Below are 26,329 nucleotides of genomic sequence, written 5' to 3' on the forward strand. Positions count from 1 at the left end.
TTAGATAGGCCTTCTTTCCATCGCATATTTTCGCGTTTGCTTCATTACACTGATCCGCATGACAGGAAACACCACTTTTCAAGCGAGCAAAGCACATTCTGGTTGTTCGCTACCGCGCCGCGGCGCGCATTACGAGCGCTACGGGGAGGGCGGTACGAACCTGAACCTAATTTGTTTCAGCTTCGAGAAACCGAAACTGCCAGCGGCTCATAGTAAGCAGTTCACTGCACGGCAGCACCTCTTACGGGGATAACTGCACCTCGGCACCGTAACACGACAGATGCGGAATGCCTATTCAATTTTTGCTTCTAGAAAATGTAAGGTGCCGGAAGTATATGGCCCTTCACATTGTCGTCGTACTTTTCTGAGGCACAAACGAATCATATTTTGAAGCGAAAAGCTTCACTACGCTAGTCAGCACCGCGCTTCGCGCGAGCCGGCGTATGTCGGAGCACGAGTGACGTCACGCACGGCGTAGGTGGCCACTGCCGCGCGCTATGCGTCATCGTTTGACGTTCGCCGCAAGCGCGTGTTTATCGCGGCGGCCGAGTATATAACCGTTTGCCACAGAATAGGCGTGCGCATTCAACATGGAAGGAGAAGAGAGTGATACTACCGATACAGAAGTGCTACCACCGGAGTTGGCTGAAAAGGAGCGAAGAAATGAAAGGCTGAAAGCTCAACGAGCGTCCGAGGCACCCGAACAACGAGGAGAACGTCTAGCTAAACGACGCAGCAAAGCCGCAAACATATCCATAGGCTAAATCATAAAGCATAAGAATTAGCTAAACCATAAGCATAATCATAGGCTAAATCATAAAGCATAATCATAAGCTAAACCATAAGCATCACCGAACCTTTTCGCTTCGAGATATCCAGGCTTAACCTTAGCTAAGCGCCAGCCAATTTTTTTTCTCTTACGGAAGTGGTCCAAGTTAGTTTTCAGATATTAGGCGCCGTCCCAGTAGCCGCGGAACTGCAGTGTGAGCACTAGACGGAAACAACCAATTTTCACAACTGCGGGCAGTAGGTGGTGCCTCGTGTTTGTCTTCGAATAAATGTTCATGTAGCTTACACTCACTTAAAATGTGAAAGCGCAGAGCTCGCGAAATTCTCAGTTCAGAAAGCGCGCAAGTCCAGACCTCGTCAGTAGAGGTGAGAGACGCCTTGCTCTCGAGTGAACAGTGAGAATTTGGGAGCAATACTGTCACAGGGATTTTTGCCATGTTATAACTATTTTCTGAACTGTGCTCGTAGTAATAAGCGTTCTCTCTAATCTACATTAAACGGTTCTTCTATGCTTGACTGCCAACTTAAAAGCAACTGGTGAGACCTTTCAGAGCCACTACAGGCTACGGGATATTTACTTTAGACGAGTGTTTTTACGTCTTTTCGCTTGACACAATAATTTTTGTTCCTTTTCATTTACGGGTCTGCTACCCGCTTATTTTAATTATGATTCATTGAACAAGCTGACACAGAAATACCCAGTATACAGGGCCCGTCAGGTTGCGGTGACCCTTGTGTACACAAGGTGCAGAATGTTCAGGTTTTAAATACCTCTGAAATTTACTGTGCAAATCTACAGCAGCGCGTGGACAAGAAATTTCGATATGCGAGTGTGCAAAGCTATGGCCAGCTTACAGCCGAAAAGAAGGGAGTTAGCGGCCTGGAAGGGAGTAGAGAACTGCTCCGATACGCACCATTTGAGGCCATTGTTTTGGGCGTGGCTACGGCGTCAGTTGATGATAGGGCTAGAGAGGAGTGAGGCGGAAGACCAGACGACTCACACAGTGCGAGGCGAGGTAAAGATTGGACCGAGGGACTAACGAGCAGACGGCTTTTGCCGGCGATATGTCACAATGCCCTAATCGGGGCTTCTTTGGCATCCATTTACCGCGGTCCCAGTGGGAGGATGTTGAACGACTTCTAACTGGTCTACTAAGAAAAAGATTGACAGACACTGGAATGGGCAGTTATCGCGAACGACAAGGTGACGATGGTCTTTTCCTGAATCACGAATACATGTCTGCAAAACTTGGCGATGTGAAAGGCGATAGCCAGCCACAAGGTATCCTTTAAGAACATAGGAGCCGTAACACAAAGCGGTACAGGCGATGTACTTCTGCGGCACGCTTTGGGAAGCTTCCATTTGCAAGCAAGAAGTAAAAGACCTCTCGCCCTTTCCTTACGTGCACGATAAGGCTCTTAAAAAAGTGCGGTCTATAGTGTGAAATTAATCAAATGAGGGGCCGACGCTCCTTCTATCGCAGAATTACTCAAGCGCTGCAGGTTCGCGGCCACACCGCTTATGAGGGGCAAGCAAAACATAGCCAAAAACATCCGAAATCCTCGTAAATCAAAGTTATTTTTCGGTTCTCTGTAGCTGATCGTAAAACAAGCGACTTCGCACGCACCGTTTTAATTCTTGCATATGAAAGCGCTTCACCAAAAACGCATGTCAAGGCGTCAAGTTCGGTACGTGGTAATGGAAACATAAAAACACTGTCAAGTCAGCGTCTTCGTGCCAGCTTGCGAAATTGCGGAGGGACATATGAAACGGAAGAGCGGCATATCGCTCCTTGGTAGATGTACTGAGCGCCGAAAATGGCGGCTGTAACGCTACGGGTCCAGCTGTGCTAATTCGCAAACTGCAGGTAAATCTTGCATTATTGGCCTGCGTCCGGTAGTACTACCTCCCATATTTTCTGCAAATGTGCATTGAACGGGATAACGGGAGCAGGTTGTGCGCAGGCGCCTGAGAAACGCCACCCACGCCGTAGCATGCGATACGCCGCTGCGGCTGCCAGGCGTGACTTTCCGTTCAACCGTCAGCACGCCGCGAGTGAAACTGTTGAAAGCCGAAGCATTCCCAAAGTATCCATGATGAGGAGGGTCGCCAACCGGTGTTGCTATTATTGGAGCCACAACGCCGCACGTTGGAAATTCCTGGCGAGGAATACCCACATCTCCCTCCACAAACGTCGCCGAGCTGCGCCTGGTTTGTTAACTGCACCAAAGCCGTTCTTGTCATCGGTAATTCAGCATAGATAATTTTATTACACGTGTAAAGTGTAAGCTATAAACACATTTCTGAGACGAAATTATTGCGTTCCTGCTTTTGTAATAAATTCATTCCCGTTCTCTGCCATTTTCTTTCTACAAGACAAATAATGTACCAAATTTTGCAGAGAGCTTGCTCTATCACCCGCCGCTAGGAGTGCGTGTATAGTACATCTTTCCAAACCAAATACAACAATAATAGAATAATTATCCCATACAAAAATGTCCCATGGCCGACTATAGACAATTGGCTCAAATAGCTATATACCTTTCCTATTTCTGTCTATAGCTGTAGATACAGGCTGATATATTTTTCTATATTTTTCTAGAGAGCTTAGGACAGTTGTATGGTTACAAAGCTATAGCTTTAGTTGCATATATTTTTCAATAGCTGGCAATAAGCACCTCTGTGGGTGCTTATAGACGTTCATAAAAGGACATAGAAGGACACAGCTTTTTCCGCAGACGCACATAGGACGTTTTTGTATGGGATAGAAATTAATAGACACGGAATCGAACGTTTTCACGAATATCCGCTATTTGTGCGAATGTTCGTACAAAACGAAAATCATGCTAACCAGCGAAACTATAGCGGCGACGCTCAGTTACGGCGCTGTAACTAACAACTGTCAAAATACGCAACTAGAATCTCCACTATTGAGCATGCATCGCGAAGTCAGTATATTCACTCTATGACCGCCGTGTTAGACAGGCAGGAAAACTGCTTTTTGCTAATGGTGACGACAGAAGGACAAGAACTAAGAATGAGCCATTGCCTAACATCAGGCATCAAATCAGTATTTTCTGAACCTGCCCGGGTTCCACCACCAGCCCCAAATCTTTGAGGCCATGTTTGAGCATTATGGACGCCTTGACTCTTATTTGGCCGCGTCGCGGTGCTGAACCCTCCATCCTGCGCTGAGGGATCGCGGCAGCAGGCTGCGCTGCGTTGGAGTGGGCCCTGTTTTTGGAACAGCCTCCGAAAAATACTATGTGAGCCTTGTTCGACCTTTGGGCCAATTATTCGAAAAGTATTTGAAAACTTGAGGCATTTGATTTGTTTCGAAGTTTTAACATGAATTATTATTTTCTTTGGAGGACTCGAACAGGAGCATTATGGATTCGTTATTCGGAAATTTCGAACATTCGCGCGCCTCTACACGGCTCCTTTTCCTTGCGACTCCATGAACCACGTGATCATTTCAAAGAATATTCTTAAAAAAGGGGTTAGAAAAAGAAAACTAAGCAAAAGCATGGCCAGCTTTAGTTGGGACTCGGCTTGGTTTGGGAAAACTATTTCACTGCAATTCCAATTGTAAAACGGAGTGATGTCTCTGACGTTTACATCATAAGCAAAGCGGCGCATTTAATGCTGGATTTCTTCTTTCATCACGTTAGGAGGGGTGATGACGTGAGCATTCCTCGCTTTGTAAAATATTTGCAGGTGTTTACTAAGATACAAAAAAGAAACCCATTAAATAAGATTAAACACTGTCGCCTTTACGATGCAATTTCGAGAGAACCTAGGCTTTCATCGTATTCTTAAACATCTGTATGTACTTCTGGCTCTTCGACCGTCTCTGTAATGTCTACAAGGTTGTGTGTGCTAATTTTCTTAGTCTGTTCCTTAAGGAATGCATTTAACAGCTGCACTCTTACATCTCTTTGTCCGGAGATGTTTTGTCCGTCCGCCCGTACACGCCGCTATAGAATGAAATCTAATCGAGCCGCCATCACTGCTGCACGCAGATAGAAGGTAGTTGAAAGAAATAGGCATGGAAGAAGAGAAGGAGTAAGACAGTCGCAGCAGCCACGTCCGGCCAAGCGATTGCTCCAGGAAGAGATATACTCAATGCCCTTCGGTCATCTGGCATGCGAGTCATAGAAGCTAATGAAAATGGCGCTTGCTCGCGCAACAGTTAGCTCACAATTAGCGTGACAACAATAACAGCGTTGCTGAAATTTAGTGCCAGTTTAGTACTCAGCGAAGCACAAGGAGGAAAGCAGAGATTAATATAAAAAATATTGTGTGAAAGATAAATTTTATCCGCTTACGAATGCACAATGTCCTCACGAAATGAGCAAAGATAGATTCCTTGAAAACGTTGCATGTTTTTGTATCACTTCGGAGCACGCACAGTGCCTGCCTTTGTGATGTGTTCTGTGTTGCTTTCGAGCCCAAGTTCGTAGCCTCCATCGCACGTGCTCTTGTCCGCGCTCTCACGTGGTTTAGTGTCCGACTTCTCTCTTCGAGTGCGATAGTTCTGCATGTTTGGTTGGCTCGCCGCTTGCTTGACATAAATGAAAATGAAAACAGACGCTTTCTCCGAGACGGCGATAACAGGCGATGATTCTAAGCAGACATGTCATACACGCTACGTAATCACTGGATGCTTACAAGCGACGCAACGAAATAAGTGCGTACATGTTTCATCAGTGACGACCTTCTTTTGGGTGTTCCTTGTGCATGCATAACACGGAAACATTGAACAGCATGCATACATTCCTACAGTGGGCTAATGTAGGTATAGCACGGATCAGAACGCAAATTTTTTTTTAAAGAAGCCAGAGCCAGTGAACAGCACCGCATTAAGTTCTATGCCTCCACATATTTTATCGCAGTTCATTCCAAATGGGAAGACGCACAGGCCACCTCCTCTCATCAATGCACGTCGACATTTTCTTTTCGTCCGCCGTAGAAGTCTGCTGTTTTTTCTTTATCAACACACGCAACCCGCAAGAGCCGGTTATCTCCTAGAGTTGCGACATGCTTTGACTTCGGCAAACGACCTGAATGTTTTATCTCTGCTGCCCGCATCCCTCCTGTTGTTGCTGTTCGTGTAGTGAGTGGGCCGCGGCAAGCGCCTCGTCCCACGCGAAGGCCGTCAGTCATAGCTAGCTCTCGGCGCCTCCTTGCCGCTCAGTTCAGCCCGCTCAGGCAACAGCTGCGCACGCAGGCGCAGTTTTTGTTCTGCTTCCGTTTCAGTTCAGATCCTCGCCACCTCTAACCCGCACAAAATGTAGAGTGGCACCTTTGATGTCAACAAGCGCTTATCCGTAGGCGCATCATACTGGCATATTTGTGCTCCGAGGTTGGAAACATACATCCGTGGAGGTAAGTTAGCCTGTTTAATTTTTTCCTATTCATGGTGATCAACCACTTTTTTTTCGGGTTCCATTCGTATTCTGGCTCAGTTGTATTTTAGATCCGTGTTAATTTCCATTCCTGTTCTGTGCCGCTCCTTCCGGGTCTAAACTTAACATGACCATGGCCCGTTCTCTATGGCACTTATCAACTATCTTTTAAGTTTAACATAGGGTTGTGTAAATAAGACAAGGATGAGTTGCATTAATACCCACGGTCTGCAAAGAATTCACACATTCCAGTGTGTTTCCGAATGCTTCAAAAGCAGAGATCTCCATCCAAGGAAGACTAAATATAATGAAGGGAAGACCCGATGCAGTTCGGAAGCACATTAAGGTATCCCTAAATACATCACAGAACGAATTCTGTATTGCTGGAGGCACTGTCACGAGATTAGTATTTTCCGATTTTATATGATTATTTATTGTGTATTACTGATGATAAGCAAATATTCTCACAAGACAAGAAGTTGGCAGCGTTGCACAGCGCCGCCCTGCCATTGCTGATTGTGAATTGTGCTAAACTGTGAAGTATTCGAATAGATTTTCATCAACAGCTTGAAAAACAATAGGTTTTACTTGAATATGCGACGCTGGTTTACTTACTCTTTGCTCCAAAAAAACTTTTCTGCGCCTAGCGCCATTGGTCGGATCGCATGCCAACCTCTCAATGACCATTGAAATTAGCCGTGTGGCTGCAGCGCGTGGGCACGACCTTTCATAAAAAAGAAAGATCGCCGAGCAAGCCGCAATGGGATACTATTTTACTGTTTCTTAAATTCCTATCAACGTTCGCCTTCTGAAGTTAAATTGATATTCCGACAAAAACTTTTTTTCTTCCCAGACATTCGCAGGAAAAACCATCGCTAGGGGCAAATAAAAGAAAAGGCCACTGCCCGAGTACTGTGACAGCAATTACTTAGGTGCAATCGTAATGAAGAAGAACGAACAGCGTGACGAAAAATTCACTGAACTGAATAACCAGTTAATAACGTGACCATTTGAGTTGTCACTGAACCAACTACGGTTGACTCGGGTGAAATGTTAGACGGCATTTTAAAAAGCGCCTGCTCCCGTTGAATACTCGACGCAAGTTGAATTCATCAAGGACCTAGTTTCAAGAACGAATAGACCCAGCACTGTCTGGAATTCGGAATTGGTGCTCCGGCTGCGGAGCTGGGTGCCTTGTATTCCCGCTGGCTGCGCGCGATTTCACCGCAGTTCAGATCGGGCGCGGTGGTCACGGCTGCACCCCAAGCGACCAGTGAGTAGCCGAGCATTTTTATTACAAGATCCACGTCTTGCTCGTGCTGTACAGATGTCTTGGTAGGTTATACAGGACCGAGACGGGGCGAAGTGGTGGCTGTAAAGACTAGAGCTTTGCAAGTGTGTCCTGCTGGGCGAAGCCAGAAAACAGGCTGGAGGTCTGTTGGTCACCTCCTGTAAAGAAAGGGGCACGACAAGGAAGGATTTGGAATAGGAGGAAGGAGTACGAGCGTTTCATGGAAGGTTAAATACCATATCAGCTGACAACGTGGAACAGCCGGTTGGTTAATGACGCGGTGTGTTGTTTGGCGAAAGATATTTCTTAAGCTGGAGATTAGTGATGAGGCCGGAGGATGTGATGCCTTATTGTTCTCGTTCTTCTGCTCTTAACAGGCGCGTTCAGGACAAATCCTTCACCGCGCTCTTCTGCCATGAGCTTTTGCACAAGGGTTAAGCATCGCTCGGGGACTGAATTTCAACATCTATAGTGCATGGGCCTTTTTCTTCCCTATACTACCTTGTTGTCCAGAGACCTATTCGAGAAATTCATCAAGAGAGAGGTGGGCTGCGATGTAAGACATGAAGTTATTTCTTTATTTGATGGTATGGAGCTGGCAAACCCCTCGAGAACACTTACACAGCTCCCCTAATGAGGGTTGCTGCTTCAGCTAACATTTCCAGAAATTGCTGAAAATTCGGAGGTCGAAAAGGGTATCTGTTCAAGAACAAACTTTCCACAGCGGTGCGCATTAGTAATTTTTAAAACCATGCTAACGAGGTGATTGAATAATTAAAATCTACTGATTAAATTAAATTAGAAGGGTCCGGGTAGGAAAAATGACGAGTTCGCGTCAGCGGGCAAGACGCCCAATCATTTTTTAAAACAAAGAAAAAGTCGTCCTGTAAAGTCTCGCATAGAGAGGGAATCTACGCTTTTTTTTCGCACAAAACACAAACACTGCGTAGGAAGCGCGCAGGAAGTTCACTGCAAACGTAACTTCCGCTGGTGGCGTGTTGTAAAGCCTACGGCGCCTTTTCGAGCCGCCAGCATTATTTTAACCCGCACGTGCACTTTCTTTTATTTTATCACTCTCAGAAACGTCGGAACATTTAATTATTTGGCTTTTACTAGCCCCCTTCTAGCTCCGAGTGACGGAGCCAGAAAAATGCCATCCGGTAGTAACGCCATTTGTGTCTTTTTAGTTCCTGTCTGCGTGGCAAATGTACGTTCACCATGTCCTACTAAGAAATCGTCAGTCTAATTCACAATTGTTTGTTAGGGCTATATGTGCACGGGAAAATGATTTATTGCTCCAGTAATTTGCTGCGTAGCTGCAAAGCTGTATTTATAAAAATATGTGGCGCAGGTATTGACGAAGAAATGTCTTTTTCAGATGGAACAGTATCGCTGCATAGCGCAAGACACCATCGATTCCAAAGCCGACGCCCTCACTACACTGGGACAATACCTTTGGCGCAATCCCGAACTCGCGTTTGCTGAGTTCAAGGCCCATGACTATATCACTCGTTACTTGGAGGGCGAAGGATTCCAGGTAGTGCGTAATTACGTGCTCCACACAGCCTTCCGTGCCGAATTCGGATGTAAGTACCATTTTATCCAAGAGTACGGGTCCACGCTGTAATAGTGCACGCTCGGGTATCACTGCCTGCAGGGTGAAACTTGAAACTTTAAAAAAAAACGCATACAGCGGATCGACAACGTTTTTTTTACCATTCCTATTATAGCTACGTCTGATGATAGTTGCCCTTCAAGAAAGCTATATTTGTAGACTAGTTTCGTGAATGAAATATTCCAGGCCATTGAAGGAAAAAGAAACCACATACGAGGCGCCCCTTTATCGGTCCCTTTTAAACTTCACTCTTCCGTCAAACCTTTTTCCATTCGTGCAATCATCTCCTTGGTGCCTCGAAAGAGTAATAAGCGCATAAAAAAGGACAACGTGGGAAACGCGCAAACACCGCGGTGCATTTCCTTTCTCTGCTGCTCAGTGCAGGCGTTTACCCCTATGCCAAGAGAAGCACAGAAGGGGAAGCATACCACTCTCAAGAGGTCAGGGCAGATACAGGGCACGTTAGGCAGCGAGACATAAGGGTGCGCGCGCTCCTTTTCACGAGGTCCTAGCCCTGTACTGGAGCAAAGTTCTCTGTCTCCTCCTTCACCATTGTTAGCGTATACTCTCACAACGCGGCAGTCGTGAAAGTTACTGCAATTTTTTATTACGACTTACTTCAGTTGCCATTCGCATGCATTTTATTCCTTACCCAATAAAGGACTTTCAACTCAATTCCAGAAAACACTCACGGGACGGGGAGCACCTGTAAAGCCTAGCCCGCATTGAGCGTTTGGTTGATTCGACGACGCCGTTGCCTGGGCCAACATTTGCTGCCGGCGAGCCCGTTTTCACCGAACCTCTAATCTGGCAAAACAGAAGAGATCGCCGACGCCGTACTGGCGCCTGAGGGGTGGAGGGAGCCGGGCGTGTCGTCACAGGATTCGATATTGACCCTAGCTGGACGAGTGCGCGTACGCGACGTCAGGTTTCTATCGTCGCCGCTGCACGTTAGTCCCCGAGTGGCCGTGTTCTTGTGACTGCATGCAGTTGTCGGCGTTCTTGTCATGGAGTTATAGGACCGAGAGACGATCAATGGCATTTATGCGGCAGAGTATGCGTTTGGATTTGTGTGCCGCCCCGAAGAAGCACCCGCTGCCGCTCACGGGTTCAGACCGTGAGAGCAGATGGCGGTATACAGTCCATGAACCACCGTGTGACGTGCCGTAACCCCGTCCACTCTTCTCACTCCTCGACTCTGATTGACGACTCGACTGTGACATACTGTGATGCCCCTCTCCACTTATCGTCCTCTTCTTTCTCATTTCTCTCTCTCTCTCTCTTCTTCCCTGAAAGTAGAGAGGGGACTTCCCTCCACTTTGCCTCCTGCCACCGTGGTTTGACACATCAATGCCGGACATCTTTTGCGATAACGGGCAACGCATTAAAACTGATTGATGAAGTCGAACGGCAACGTTTGCTGCATTAAAAGACTGAGAAGGGCAGTAAAAGAAGGAGAAAGCATCAGTGTTGGGTGGAAGTCCCCATATTACAGCTGGGCCATTCAAACAACGCCGACTGCGACGCTTCCTCTGCGCTTGCACTCAAAGGGACCATGCATTCAAAAGGGCGGCAAATTTAATAAATCTACAGCCCAAAACTCGCACATATAACGAGTTAATAGAGAGATTTACCTAGGCGCGATCCGCGCCCCCTTCCGCGCGCCGCCAGTGCGCACGCGCTGATTGGTTCCGACGCGGCAAGTTTTTCAAGCAGCTGGCCGGCACCTGGCGCCCTCAGGGCGATCTCCGCATGCGCTGTAGCTCTCCTAGGAAGCGGATATTGCGGTTGCAGCGGTGGAACTCGATGCTAAACACACAACAAGGAGCGCGGCATCAAATTGGCGCTCGACTGCTGCTCCATGCGGATGAAGTATACATTCGACGACACAGGCGCGGGTGTTTTGGCGCGCTGCGCAATTTCGCGTAAAAAAGAAAAAACGTTCATGGCAACCTCGCTTAACTCGAATTTCACGGATAGCTTCAAAAAGTAACTGTTTTGAACCGTGCCTCACTGCATGCGGCGGGCGCCACCTGACGATGCACTCGTGTGGTGGTTCCGCACTGCGCCGGTCTCGACACGCGAAGTGCATCGTCAGGTTGGCACCTGCAGGCAGTTCGGCACGGTTCGGAACTTGGAGGAGGGGGCGTTTCGTGTGCGTTCATGCTATGTTCTACTCGGCGGATGTTCTCGGGCTCTACTTTCTCGCTAACGTGCAGCGTCCCGAGCCTGGTGCTTCCTCTGGGCTGCATTCAGGGCGCCTAGCGCTAACATTGGGACTATCTTCCGCCTTCGGCTGCATGACAGGCTACGTCTCTGCAGGCTCCGAGCTTCCGCTTGTGATCACATGCCCCGCGCAAATCATGCGCGTCCACTGCACTCAAGGACCTGCACGTAGCGGCGAAAAGAGACAAAAAATTTGACAGGTGGTGCTCCTCCCCTTTCCCCGTCGTTGCTCGCAAAGGTAAAAGGTCAAATCGGCTTCATGCATCGGGTTTTCGCCATAGTGCTGTGCGCGTGTGTTTTTATTGCTTCATCATGAACTAATCACGCGCGCACCAGTACATATTTATTATTGTGTATATAGTTTTTGTGTATATTACCTCTCCCCAATCCTCTCTTCCTGTCCCCTTAGCTCTTTAATTTGATTTCTCCATTCTGCGTGCTATCCTTTATTTCCGTTAACCACCGCTCAGGTGCTTCACTATAGATGGCCGATGCCGGGGCTAGCAAAAATCGTTTGCTTCCTCTTTAGTATTACTTCAATAAACCACTTACTACTACTTTTCGCTGGAGTGGCTGTCTTAGCGCTAACGCACTAAAAGGCTCGCGCTTGCCCGGCTCTCTCCCCTTGCGCGTTCCCTCGCACTTTCTTCCTCTCAAGGCAAACAGGACGTTCCCAACCGGATGTCGCAAGAACAGCTGCCGCTGTAGAATGGCAGCCAGCTTCAGTGCCTGCCCTTTTATGCGCTGCTTCAAGCGCAGCCATCTATTTCAGGTGGAGACGTGACGGTTGCTGTGCTGTGCGAGTACGACGCTCTCCCCGGCCTTGGCCACGCCTGCGGTCACAACCTGATCGCCCAGGGCTCAGTGGCGGCGGGAGTCGCGGTGAAGGAGGCCCTTCGACGAGCGTCGCTTACCGGCAAGGTCAGCATCATTGACACACCAAGTGACTGGATGTCACCCCATCAGCGAATCCGAAGCAGTGCCGCCGGTCATAAAATCTGTATCGCTGCGTCACATGGGCGCCTGGCCTAGTACCGACAGAGCGCTTGGTTCTTTCCATGTCGTGCCCGCATGGTTCCGCACATGAAATAACGTCCGCTTGAAAGTTCGCATTTTCCGCGTTCAAAGCGGGTATCAACGCTGCAGGCGGCTGGGCACCGCAGGGATTAGGTTACACAGTAGTGAACGTTCGCCAGATGCTCACACTCTCCACACGCGTTTCTCTCGCCAGCACATCGCTCAGTTCAAATCAATATTATGCGTTAGTGACATTAACATACAACGCATTAAAATGAAGCTAAGTTAATTTATATCATGAATTTCAAATAGAAATATCATTGTTATTTAAGAAGAGACCTTATAAATGTTTCTATTTCTAAATACAAATTTTATTTCTCCAATGCAAACTTAGATTAAAATAATGATAAATATTTAAATGTTAAGCTTATGAGAGGAAAAAAATGATGTTCGATTCACGTAGTTAGGCCTGATGCGAACTAGGTGCGCCAGCAGTTAGGTTTTCCCTTCGGTGCCGGAGTTCGGATCTAGTGTTGACGGTGGCAGTTGTTCGAAGAGCGGCAATCGGAAAATGTCCATTCCTCACCTAACCCAACCTACCCTAAATTAGGTTTCCATGGTTTGGGTTGCAACCCGGTTTGGCCATCCCCACGTCATGAATAAATGAGCCGCCGCCTGACACGGTCGGGGTGTGTGTGTATATATATATATATATATATATATATATATATATATATATATATATATATATATATATATATATATATATATATATATATATATATATTAGCAGACAAGGTAAACGACAAATTTATGAAGGGAGCCAACAGTTACCGAAAACAAGGTGCATAGGGGAATGTTTAATTTTTTAAAATGTGTTGTGGGATAATAATCCTTAGATTAATCTATCGCTTAAAGAAAATTACTTATAACGTAGCAGAAAAAACAACCATGCTGCCGATGGCATCCGAACCCACGACCTTCGAATATCGCGTCCGGTGCTCTCGGAATATCGCGCCCGGACGCTATTTTCGGAGGTCGTGGGTTCAGATCTCACCGGCGGCATCGTTGTTTTTTTTGCTGCTTTATAAGTAATTTTCTTTAAGCGATAGATTAATGTAAGTATTATTATCCCACTACACATTAGTGTTGCTATCAATCACCCCAAGAAAATCGTCGTTCGCCTGAAAAAAAAAAAGTCGTTGCATGTATTAAATACAAATGATTTATGGATACGCGCAAAAGGCTGCCATGGTGTTGGACTTGACCGCTGAGGTTTACAATCCTGACGCCACAAACAGCTAACCATCTTCGCCTTTCAAGAAATAACTGCCACCACTTCGTTACGACAGCGGTCATGTCTCCTCCGACGCACACATGCGCTCCGCCACATCACTTAACCGCACTTGAGAGTGTAAGCTAGCCAAGAACTCGTGCTGCATTAGGCGTGTACTTTTCCCAAGAACAGAACTGCAGTGGGTTCGGGCTGCATTCCTTGATATGGTGCAGCAAGTGCAGCCAAATGTAACCGGCCTCAGTGCAACCGGAGGAGAGCGTTCTTCCATGCCCTCGGCTGATTCTACTGATGCTCGTACGGAGCATCACCACGGCCGAGAAAAATTTCTCACCTCAGTCAGCAATCAATGTCTGCAAGCTTAAAAGATGGCTTTTTTTCGTTATTTAGATATTTAATGCTGGGTAGCTATTGGCTTTGGGGCCCCTCGCTGTACAAATCCCTCCATTTTCGAGTGCACACATGCGCGTCGTCTGCTCGAGCGAGGCTGAGCTCATCACCTTGGAACGCACAGTGGAAGTACGTGCAATGATTTGTTGCTTTGCCTCGCGAATGGAATACCTGTTTCGTGCCAAGCGATCCCTTATAGAGTGGTCGGTAGCTCAGATAACAGGTGTGTCCATGTGCGCGACCGTGTTGCGCGTTCGGGATTGGGTCACTGCAACTCCCGAGGCCTGCTTTGACCTGCTATTTTTAATCTTTCGTGAAGTTCGCTGTCGCAAGAAGTGCACCGTTACGATTTTAAATAGGTACCGTGTTTCTCAAGTCTACTGAACATCTGTACGAAAGGCAAGATGTGCTCGTTAGAGCACGATGGTCAGTTGGTCAGGGTTATCGTATACAATTGCTAAGGCCTCAAAATAATGAGACAATGTCGATATAAAAAGCTACAGTTGAGCTACTAAACGAATGCCCTTCTCCAGTGCTCTCTATTAGACTTCCAATGCCCCGTCGCGCGCGGCAACACAACACCCAAAAGGTGCGGACTCAAAAGGCCTAAGCTCGCCGCATTGCATAATGTGCACCGACTAAACAGATCGAGCAGATTTGGTGCTGGTTGTGTCTTGCTAGTTCGTTTCGAGAGTTTCTGTATTTAGTTTTCTTTTGCTAAACAATGAAGCATCTCAGATGCCCTTTAACTTCAGAAACTTTGAAGTGCGTGCTGTCAAAAAAGGTGGACGTCACAAACCTAGGTGAGCAGCCTCCTCACAATGTCGATATTACTTTTGTCGCAATAGAAATAACAATTAATATATCTGAAGCCGATTATTAGACTCTTCAAATCGTGCCGTAACGAGAAACATGTCGCAACTCAAGCAAAATTAGCAAGTCTTGCACAATTTGGCGTCTTTGGAGTGCTCATGTACCCAACTGAACGCATATAGTTACACGGCTCTAACTAGTTCTCAATAAATCTTTTAATAAAAGCCATTTAGGCATTCTTTTTCCTCATAAACTTCGAAGTTCCAGGCTAATGGAACGATGCACTAAGAAACTGCTGCGAAGATTATCAATTAGCAATCACTCATATGGCCTAGGTTCCAGTTGTAGTGCGGAATATAAGCAGAGATATAAGGCGACATCCCTCTAACAAAAAAGAGTTATTTAAATGAGGCGAACGCGAAACATGCACAGAAATCAAGCGCCTGCACAAAAACCCGAAGCAAAACGAGCGAACTACCGTCCCGCAGTACCGGTGTTGCCTCCTGCGGCCGCACAGTGCGTAAAGACATATTAGCTGGCCATGCCGCACACCGCCGTCGCATCTGCTGTCTTTTTTCCACCGTGGTACCAGGTCATTTTTCAACGGAGAAATCTTCTTCAAGTAAAACGCATTTGCACCACAGATTCCCTAACAGAAGTAAATTTTCTATAAAAAAACTTTAAGCAGACTCCACAAAGAATGCAGCTGCGGCTACTGAAAGCTGATTATTGCACAAAAAAAATATTCTCCAATGCAAGTTCTTTTTTCAGTTTTAGAAAGACTGTGTAGTCATTGGGAATCAGGTGCGGTGGATATTATGGGTATACTAGCAATTTGAATCGTTAGTTGGGAATGGCAGACATTTCAACGCAAGGACTATGGCTGAGTATATATTTTTGAAGAAAGTGCTTTGCCTGTCTTGACTTTTCACCAGGTTACTATTTGATGCTAGCGCATAATTTCGGAAATAATATCGCACAATGCCTCCTTGTTACTCTGGCTCCATCTCTGGAAAAACCGGGTAAAGAAAAAACGCGGAGGCGTTACTTTTTGATCTGATATCTTCATCTTATATAGATATTTCTTACTGATATTGATGCTCCTCGTTGTTTTGACTTAGCTATTGCCCAGCGTTCGACACTGCTTTTACGTTATTTCTCGTCTTTTCTACCTGTCATTATTTCTAACTCAATCGGCTCTCTCCAATCCTTCCCCATTAAATCCCCCATCCCTTTCCTCCAATGCAGGGTAACAAACCAATGCCTTCACCTGGCTAATTTCGCCGCTTTTTCTTCTACTCACTGTCTTTGCCTGATGCAGCCTTGTTAAGGCGGCGTTTTGCTATTTTTCCCTGCTACTTTCGTCTCGCTGACACTGCTTTTGCTTCGGCTTTCTTGACACTGTTCTCGTTGTGATGGCTTTTAGATGCGTTCCTTTTTAGTCCTTGCTTTTTTGCTGCTTTGTTAAAGTCGCCAGCTGCGGTTCCTTTGCCAGCGCAGTGTTTTGAGCCGAATGTGCGCACAAGTTCATTTTCGGCCGTTTTAGCGGATGGCTATATGTTTATGCCACCTTGTTTTGGGTCATTTCAGGATTTTCTTGTTTCCTTTTCTCACGTGAGCATGATGTTTGATATAGATGCTCACTCTATTCTCCAAATGAATGGTGGTAGTTTCAACACTTGTCATACTGGTTGTTTCTCTGTTTGTCCTCGCTTATTGGTGCTGCCCGACTTCACTAAAAATGACAGGTATGGCACATGCGGGGCATTCACATGAATGAAACTTAAACAAAACCTAATATGGGAAATAAGCGTGCGATTCTGCCACAGTTGCATCTTCGATGCTGCCTTTTCATATATAGCAGGAACCAGGAGCCATATACCAAGGCGCACTTTTGTAATTGATTTCTATTTATACGCATAAAAAGTGATGTAGAATAATAGCAGACCGATGCACCAGCTCTTCATGTTTCATGGCTCACAACGGAAACTTTCCACGTGGCGTAGGTCGTGTTACTGGGAACACCAGCCGAAGAAGGCGGTGGAGGCAAAGCGCATCTGCTCAAGGCGGGAGCCTTCGACGGCGTCCATGCTGCCTTGATGGCCCACCCAAGCACTCGCAACGTGGCAGCCTGTGGCACCACTGCCGTCGCCAAGGTAAACTGCACTTCCGCTGCTCTGCGGAAAGCGGAAGACCGTGCTGAAGCAAAATAGAGAGAGAGAGCGAAACGAGAGCGGGACACTCTAAAGGAGTTCGCTCATCTCATTATAATCCTTAAGGTGTCCACACGTACCAGCGTTGATGAGATTTATTGTGAGGTAGTGAAGAACACTCTCCATCTCCAGCCATATCTTGTGCCCAATTTTTTGCCAACCTTTGTCATCAGTCTTGCTCCCTAAGACTGGGTAATGCAAATGTCATTGCTGTGCTTAAAAACGGGGAAGGCGATGTGACAGAACTCTCCCGAGCCATTTCACTGACATGCATCGGCTGTAAGTTACTCGAGCATATTATCGCATCGCAGATTACAGCCACATCGAACACAATATAGCACGGCTTCTGCAGAGAATTCCAGTGTGACACGCAAGGCTATAAATAACGCCCGAATGTAGCCGACGATTTTTACCACATATTTTGCTGTTCGTATGCTAGTGCTCTCCGCGGAACGTTGTCGAAAACCTTGAGCAAGAACTAGAAGGTGCACCTAAGCTCCGCCTTCATGGTATGACGCGATAGCCTAATGCCCATATATGCGAAATTGGTCATTGTCTAATGTACATTTGTAGATTGCTGGGAGTGTTCGTACCACTTTTTGAGCAGTGATGCAGTAGTCAAACGATGTTACACTGCATTGCAAAGGCAGGTGCTGCCACCGGTGGGGCTTTGTGAGGACAATGTTGCTCTCCTCGAGCAACCTCCTGTGACCAGTCATTAAATTAACTGCCACCTCCCACGATGGGCAGTTTGCTTACAACCCGGTGAGCAGGTTCTGATGATGTCACAAGGTCACGTGAACTAGCTAGGCCGCCTCCCTGCCACCTAGACTGCTTCTCTGGGAACTTTTTTTCATTTTTCTCTCACAGTCAGCGACGCCAGCTTTTCTGTGACACGGGGTCCTTAACGCTATCGCGTTGAAACGCAGGACGAATTTTAAAAAGCTATTGCAACTCCTGTTCTGCACGCTACAACATAAATCGCCTGCAGAAAGTGCTCGCTCAATAACCGTGATATCAAGACTCGAGCCCTCCTAACTTGGCCAAATTCTTAACAAGCTCCGCAGATAGCCCTGAAAGTTTTCATCCCATACTTAGCAGCTCTCCATGCAACATTAGCTGGGTGTCCAGTCGTGCTCGCTACTACTTGGAGCAGGTGGTGACCGTACTGCCTTTCGCTCTTAACAATGAATGCGCGCATCGGGGTGCAAAGACACGCAGATGGGGCGCATGGTACCCCCCTCGTTCTAATCCGCAGCTAAATGTCTTAATTTTCAGCCCTAATGTGCTCGCAGTGGTTCGGGCGCTCTGACCCCGTACCGTGCGCCGCAGGTCGTAGTGAACGCGGCAGTATACATATCAAACCGCATGCCCACGTACGCAGATATTTTGCCCGTCTTTGCAAGAGCAGCTAAAAGACTGCAACGACGTTTTCCCAGCACATCACCGCATTCACCGGCCAACATCTCTCCTTACACGCGCCTTGAAAATATATTTTATCTCATTCTTGCCATCTTCTATGCACAATAATGTCAATAATGCCCTCATTGGAGTCCCTTAAACTGAATTGAAGATATCTACTGAAAATATTAGGTTTATGTCGGGTGCTTTCATAGGCTTTCGTCCGGCAAATACCATGTCTCTTTCGTAAGCCCGGCCGCGGCGGTCGAATTTCGACGGAGGCGAAATTCTAGACTTGTGTACTGTGCGACGTCAGTGCACGTTAAAGAACCCAAGGAGGTCGAAATTTTCGCAGCCCTTCACTACGGCGTCCCTCATAGCCAGAATCGCTTTGGGACGTTAAACCCACACAAACCATAAACCATCCTGCGTTAGGTTTATATCAGATTAGATTTCTTGCATGTTATTCAGAAGCCATGAAAACAAGTTACTAATTCCGATCGTTCGCTATACTTGAACGCAGTATATGGTAAGGTACAAGGGACGGCCCACCCATTCGGCAGCTTCGCCATGGCAAGGCCTCAATGCTTTGGACGCCGCCGTCGCTGCTTATTCCAACGTGGCGATGCTCAGGCAGCAACTCCGGCCGGAGTATCGCGTCTCAGGTAAGCCCGCAGCGGTGCTTTACTGGCTGCTACTGAATACAGTGGGACGGCAATTTTGTGATTGAACTTTTCCGTTGATTTCACTCGGATACCCCCGCACATGAGGAAGTTTTTTGACTGCATTGTTCAGCACAATCATTCGAAGGCTTATCTGTCTATTAAATTTTACACACTCACAGTGTCGATTACGGATCATACGCCTGTGCATCACGAGTCACATGGTTGAGCAGCAGTCACTGCCCTCTCTTAATGAGGAGTTTGAGACCGCTGCTAATTGGCGCCGCTAGGCCTTGCGGCCTATGCCGCTTCAATGGGAGGTGTTGGTGGTGGTGGTAATAACTTTACTGATAGAAATATATGGCTGGGCCTTGGTGTCGAGCCACTCTTCACATCTTTTGATGTGGTCTTTGGCTCTTGTGGCAGTGTTGGAGCCGCTAGTCCAGGGCCCCACTGAGTCTTGCCGCCAGGTCGGCTTTCCGGACCAGTCCTGCCTGGACCGCCGGATCCTCGCTGGAAAGCATCCTCTCTAACTGCTCCGCACTCGGGATTTTGTTTATTGCAGCCGCATTTATTCTCTTTTCACACAACGTTGTATGAATTAACGTGGCTTTGTCCTCGCACAACGGGAATTTCCTGCTATATAGCCCTGGATGGATCTTACTTAGCATGTTTAGATTCGGAAAAGTTCCCGTTTGTAGCTGTCTCCAACAGACCGCTTCCTGCTGGTGGAGATTTTTGTGAGGTGGGGGATATCTAATCCTGACCCCTTACAGTAATTCAGAATTTCTGAGTGTCCTAAGGGCACTGGTTCCACGTCAGGCTGCTCGAGGCTGGTTTGATTCTAGGCTCGTTTTGTAAGCTCTCGAGCTCTCCTATCCGCCTCGGCATTCCCCGCGATGCCTGTGTGTCCCGGTATCCACATTTTTATGCGTTGCAATTGTTTTTGCTTCGGCGGTAATTTGGCTCTCTTTAGGATGTGGAGCGCTGCCCCTCCCCCCTATTTTTACGTTCATGTAGTTTCTGCATGCTGTTTGCGAGTCTGTTAGAATTATTAGGGACCTTTGAGCATGGTAGGCCTCTGCCGCCGGTAGGGCTATGGCAGCCTCTTCAGCCTCCTCAATCGTGCCATCCCTGATAGTTGCGCTGGCTATTTCTTTGAGCTCATGATTAATAGCCGTTAAAAACTGCCGTGGGAGCCCTCCTTCTTTGTTTCTCTTGTTGCATAACTTGCTTGCACATAGCAATTAGTTTGCTTGGTGCGCAAAACACGAAACATCGATGAAGTACCTGCCTGCAACTTTATTTGCCTGTGCAAAGGATTTCTATGGCTTCTAAAAAACGGCATAGATGCGTGAAAACTAGGCATTGGCCTTATGTGGAAAAGAAAAAGAAGGTGGGCAGTGGTATCATACACGCATAGAATGTCGCATGGGCAAAAAGAAGTTGAAGGCAGGTACAACATCGACGTCGAGACCAAGATACCTTACAGCAAGGGACGGACACCCAATAAGCATTTTCCGCGTGGACTCTCAAAACCAATAAAAATCGTGCGTGGCCCTATATTAAGGACTGTAGCAACTGGCGGTAGCACTTCGCGCTGAATGCTGTGAGTTTTGCGCGACTAAATTCTATTTGTGCACTCTTTGCAAATCATTATGGGCCGCTACATGACTTATACGTGCGGGTTTAAAGTAAATGCCGTAGCCTGCGCTCTCGAGCATGGAAACTGTGCTGAAGAGGCTATTTAGTTTTAGTTATATTTATCCCACCAACCTACTTACTGTCCCCTTTTACCGCCTCTTTCTCTAAATATTTTGCCCCATGTAATGAACGCACCCCCAAAATTTTTGGATGTATTTTGGAAGAGAAAAAGTGCGTTCATTACGCCAGTAAATTCAGAAGTTTGGAGATTGACAATGGCAGTTAAAATCTAGAGCTTTGTCCCCCAGATCGCATAAGATATGCAAAAATGGCTAACGTGCAATACTCATTTTTGTTATAAGCATGATAACTTTATTTTGAGCACCTTGTGTGATTGGATCATTTTTAGGCCTCTAGGCCTTTGAAATAAGCCTACACTTTAAAACTGGACGATCGCACTGACATGCCTCATTTCCACGGGCGGATTTGTAGGAAGCTCTTGAAAAGGGGTGGGGGGAATTAGGGGGTGTGCGGAGAGGTGATATTTGTAAAATATATTTTTTGAGCTTAATGCAATGGCAGATGGAGCCCAATGCGGCTTTACGACAGGATATATCTTTGCCAGGAGGGCGGTCACCCCCTTCTCAAATTTGCGCAGGCTCATAACACATCTCGGAGTGCACCACAGGCCTATGCTGTCGATATAAGCGCGTGCAGGCAACACTTGGCCCAGAATAAGGTGTAAAGACATCTCCAGTCTGAAAACAGGTTCCTTTCAGACGGAATAAAGAGGGTAAGAAGAAAAAAGATGCAGCTCATACGCGCACCAGTATATTGAGGAGATTAGCCGCGGCCGGCTTAGAGCTTTCTCTGTGCAGTGAGATGAAAAACGGTAGCTTGTAGTTTTCTTATCACGCACCTGCTCACTCTTGGCGTTGCGGTTTGAGACTCACTTAGCATCAAATATGAACAAGTTCTAAGCACATAACCAAAAACTTTTAAACAAATCTTTCGTTCACTAAAGTTGTCTTGGTTTCGTTATTCTTGAATGCTCTCGGCTCCTGATATCATGTGGCCAAAAAAATTCACGCCCAGAGAGTAAATTTAAATTTTCGTTCCTTTAATTCTTTTCAATAGCCCAGACACATTAGCTACCACCTTGGTACTATGCAGGCATCTTTCGCAAAGGAGGAGACCAGCCGAATATAATCCCCGCTGAGGCCACGATGGAATTTGATTTGCGTGCTCCAGGAGCATCACAGCTGGAGGACCTTGGGCGCAGGGTTCGGGCGTGCTTTGACGCCGGTGCCCTCAGCTCGGGATGCGAAGTCAGCGTGAAGGAGGCGATGCCCTCCTACAAAAATCTGGTGCCCAACGTAGCCATGGCGAAGGTATACAGGGCTTACGCCGAGGAACAAGGTAAGTGTTTGTCCTTGCTGTGAATTTACTTGGCATCAATTATGTCGGCGTCCATGCGCGTTCACATGCCAATCATCCAAATTCACATTCGAATGCCTCCTGATGGCGCAGCTGATGTTTGATCCCTCTTCTTTTTGCTTGCATTTTGCCTCTTATATTGACGCAAAAGCTTTTTATTGTTTGTTCACCCTTCAAAGCGGCCAGCATGCGGGTTCATCCCTTTGTTTGTGATGCAAGACGCGACCAGACTTATCTCGATTGGTCGCACAGAGGCGGAGCCATTTCTGCGTTGTTCCAGACTGTTGTGGTCACTTTGCACGCCCTATCATGAAAATTCATCGTAAGCTTAAAACTGAGCACGGCTGAGCGCGGCGGGCATTTTGTACAACCAAGCTCGCTTGTTGCCCATCGCCGCCGCCGAGTGCTTCAGTTCTTTTTGAACGCGAGTCATCCCAATAAACAGGTGCTTTTGAAAGCCCCCTTCGCTGTCTTTCAGACTGCCTGACTGCAGTCACCACGACGTGACGATGTTGTGCTGGCTCCGGGTACCATTTATTCCGTATTACACATTCCGGTTGACCCGGGAGCTTTTTTTAGGAGATCGCGATGGTGTGAGTTTCAAAATTTTCATAAACCATTGGCACGATGTTGTAACGAAGCTTATGACGTACGACTGGAATATAAGCGCAGTTTTTTTTTCTTCTTTACATTGTATATCTTGCTCCTCAGCATCCCACTGTCGAAAGTATGCAGAACACGCCATCACTCAGCAGAGCAAGCATTTGTAAGTCGTCTAGCGAATACTAAACGGCACTCTTTATTGAGGCGACTTATAACGGCAGCAATCAGGCGACGCTTTCCCAGCTACGAAGTGTTCGCTTTAGTAGCGCATTCCTGTTGGAAGGCAAGCGGGCCTTGCTAGGCGCGGCGTGCCAGGATTACGGGTTGTCTGTAAAAGTGTGTCCCACGGCATGCTGCTTGGCGCTTGGAGGTAGGTTTGTCTACCCGCAGTTTTGTATTTAAAGTTTCTCGTTTCGCATGGTTACTGAACTGACCAGCGTTACCATGGCGGCTTATGACACATATTCGATACGTTCTCTTCGCAGGGCTGCGTTTTCCAGACGGCGACGTCTCGCCAGCAAGCAGCGCATCCACTGACGTAGGCAACGTGTCGCAAGTGGTGCCCACCATTCAGCCTTACTATGCCTTGGAAGCGGCCACCTCTGGGGGAAATCACACAGAGGGCTATCGCGACGCCTGCAACGACGTGCGGTCCTACAACATCACACTCAGTGTTGCCAAGGCCCTGGCACTCACTGCCATCAAAGTGATGACCGACGCAGAACTGCTGCGAGACATGTGGAAAGAATTCGACAGCTCGCATGCTTCGGCACAAGGGCTTACCCGTCACGATGGAAGCAGCTTGCCGGCAGATGCGCCACAGTTATAGCCGGCTTTGTGCTGGGCACGATATAAAGTCGATGAATACTGCCGCCAAAATAAACAGATGAACAAACGGACATCAATATGTCCCTTCTCGAAGGAAAACAGAAGGAGGCGCCGTGTAGTAGAGGGCTCCAAATTGATTTAAACCACAGGGTCTTCTTCAACGTGCACTGAAATCGCAAAGCACACGGGCACCTTTTGCAGTTCGCGTCCATCAAAACATGGCCACGGCGGCACCCTCGTGCTCAGCAGTCGAACGCTTTAGCCACAGATCCACAGACTGATATCTGTGCTTAAACTCAAATTCGTTACCAGGCTGTAAATGTAGAGCTTGTTTATTAAGGAATTTATTTTAAGAAAGGCACTTTACCACTTTTTTTCTCTTGCTCTCGGTTTCACCTCTCCAGCACTTTTTTCACGTCGCGGTTTCAGTGTCCATCCAAAGTGACTTTACATTTCCATTTGTTATGACCGCCTCATTCTCAATCGCGGTGTAGCAAATGAAGTGCAAAAGGTGTCCGTATGCTACGTGATGCCACTGCTTAATAAAGAACCCCAGGCAGTAGAAATTTATATGAAGCCGTCCACTATGGCTCCTCTTTCTCTCTTCCACAGTCTTCATACCGTCCTTCAAGGGCGCAGTTGGTGAGTCCATCAAGAGTGAGACAGCTACTGCTCCTTTGCTTATCATCAATTTTAAAGCAATATGTGGGCTGTAGTTCCCTCTCTTCTTTTCGTTGTCTTGAACCATGCCATATATAACAGTTGTTTCAGGGAAGACTGAATAACTTTCACAAGTCTTTTTGAGGTAAAAAAATGGCTTTTGCGGCATAATATTACCGCTCTGCGGAGACAAGAAAACCGGTGAATTGTTTTAAGTAGTCAGCTTGTTAACAAATTTTTATTTATTAACATTTTAGCTATTAGAGTTAGGCGCCTAGTTGAAATCAGAGATTTCCAGCAGGTCATTAGTAATATTAGTTTTTATAATTTAGAAAACGCGATCATCCACCGGCTGTGGATCGACAAAATTTGGCTTTTTTATCTAGTTACGTGCACCGGAAAGGTTGCTTGCCTACATGCTTTTCGAAAGGGCATGTCTTTTGGCACGATGCAGCCAAGTTTTGTTGAGCCACAACGGCGAGGATGTCACATTTTCTAAATTCTAAAAAGTAATATGGCTATTACTAACGACCGGCTACAAGTCTCTGATTGCAAAGGCGCCCAACCCTAGAAGTTGAAAATTTAATAATTAAAAATTAGTTCACCAGCTTACTACTTAAAATGATTCACCGGTTTTCAGGTGTCCGCCAACATTGATAATGCCATGCCGCACAAGCCATCTTTTTACCCCAGAAAGCGTATTTTTGAAAATTACTTAGCCTTCCCTAAACCATCTGGTATGTTCGATGATACTCGTCATTATTTGTTTTGGAGAAAAATTGCCTGGCATGCCTAGATTTCATCATGTACTAAGTATAACTAGCGAAATCGTCGGCTTTTATTGAGAAGGCGGACCGACTACGCGTCCTCGTTCGCTTGTAGCTGTTTCATTTTACAACGTGAGTGGTAAGCATTTGTGGTCGTAAATTGCACGCGCTGCTCTTTTTGTCCGTCTCGCATACGCAAGATAAGCTTGCGTTCATTTTTTTTTCACTCATTTGCTTCTATTAGCTACTGCGGGGCGCTCTAAGAGTAGACATGAATATATCGAACTTGACAGGGCCACGCACGTTTCATCAGCCTACGGTACAAATCGCCGCGCAGCCAATTCTCATGCATGCTCCCCTGGCGCAGTGAGATGTGGTTGGCTCGCTTATTTGCTCGTAAACCATTCTGCGGTGGCTGAGTGGTCATGCCGTTCGGTTGCCGAGCAAGAGGTGGCGGGATTGTATCCCGACCACGATGGCCGCATTTTAATAGAGGCAAAATGCAAAAACACACTTTCGCTCTGTCGACCCGCCGCGGTGGCTCAGTGGTTAGGGCGCTCGACTACTGATCCGGAGTTCCCGGGTTCGAACCCGACCGCGGCGGCTGCGTTTTTATGGAGGAAAAACGCTAAGGCGCCCGTGTGCTGTGCGATGTCAGTGCACGTTAAAGATCCCCAGGTGGTCGAAATTATTCCGGAGCCCTCCACTACGGCACCTCTTCTTCCTTTCGTCTTTCACTCCCTCCTTTATCCCTTCCCTTACGGCGCGGTTCAGGTGTCCAACGGTATATGAGACAGATACTGCGCCATTTCCTTTCCCCCAAAACCAATTATTATTATTATTATTCGCTCTGTCGCTGTGTGATGTCAGTGCTGTCAAGCGCACAAATGGTATACCCATGCTTAGCTTCAAACGTCGGTTGTTTTATTAACAGCGATAAACGTAACAGCTAAATCTCGATGCAGTTCCCACTCCCTGTAGCTAAAAGTGCGAAGATTTGCACCCGCAAATTAGGAGGAAACGATGGTAAACAATATTATCAACGTTTTTCTAAAATATGGTGAAACAAAATATTATCAGCTACTTTTCAATAATCATCTGTTCTCTGTTGTCGAAGATTGTCGACGAACCAGAGCCGCCTGGTAGTGTAGCAGCGCCTTCGTGGTTTGCTCTTCGGAGAAGAGGGCGCCAGCTCCTCGAGCCACGGCTCTTCGCGAAAAAGGCTTCGAAACGCAGCTGGTCCAAGTGGTAAGATGTCTGCCGCTCTTCC

General features: G+C 46.9%; 1 protein-coding gene across 2 annotated transcripts; it reads left to right on the forward strand.

Annotated features, from left to right (window-relative positions):
• Positions 1–5,954: 5,954 nt before the first annotated feature.
• LOC144102065 (xaa-Arg dipeptidase-like) lies at positions 5,955–23,747 on the forward strand. 2 transcript variants are annotated; one of them, XM_077635344.1, is made up of 7 exons: positions 5,955–6,178; positions 8,868–9,075; positions 12,103–12,251; positions 16,851–17,000; positions 18,982–19,123; positions 21,938–22,183; positions 23,290–23,742. In XM_077635344.1, exons 2-7 carry the CDS (start codon positions 8,868–8,870, stop codon positions 23,631–23,633), a joined length of 1,239 nt encoding a protein of 412 aa, XP_077491470.1. In that variant the 5' UTR covers positions 5,955–6,178; the 3' UTR covers positions 23,634–23,742. The 2 variants fall into 2 exon arrangements, with proteins under 2 accessions (XP_077491470.1, XP_077491476.1); XM_077635350.1 differs by having other exon boundaries at positions 6,039–6,178; positions 22,016–22,183; positions 23,290–23,747.
• Positions 23,748–26,329: the final 2,582 nt, after the last annotated feature.

This window comes from Amblyomma americanum, chromosome 1, assembly GCF_052857255.1.
Source record: "Amblyomma americanum isolate KBUSLIRL-KWMA chromosome 1, ASM5285725v1, whole genome shotgun sequence".
In the NCBI taxonomy this organism is placed as follows: domain Eukaryota; kingdom Metazoa; phylum Arthropoda; class Arachnida; order Ixodida; family Ixodidae; genus Amblyomma; species Amblyomma americanum.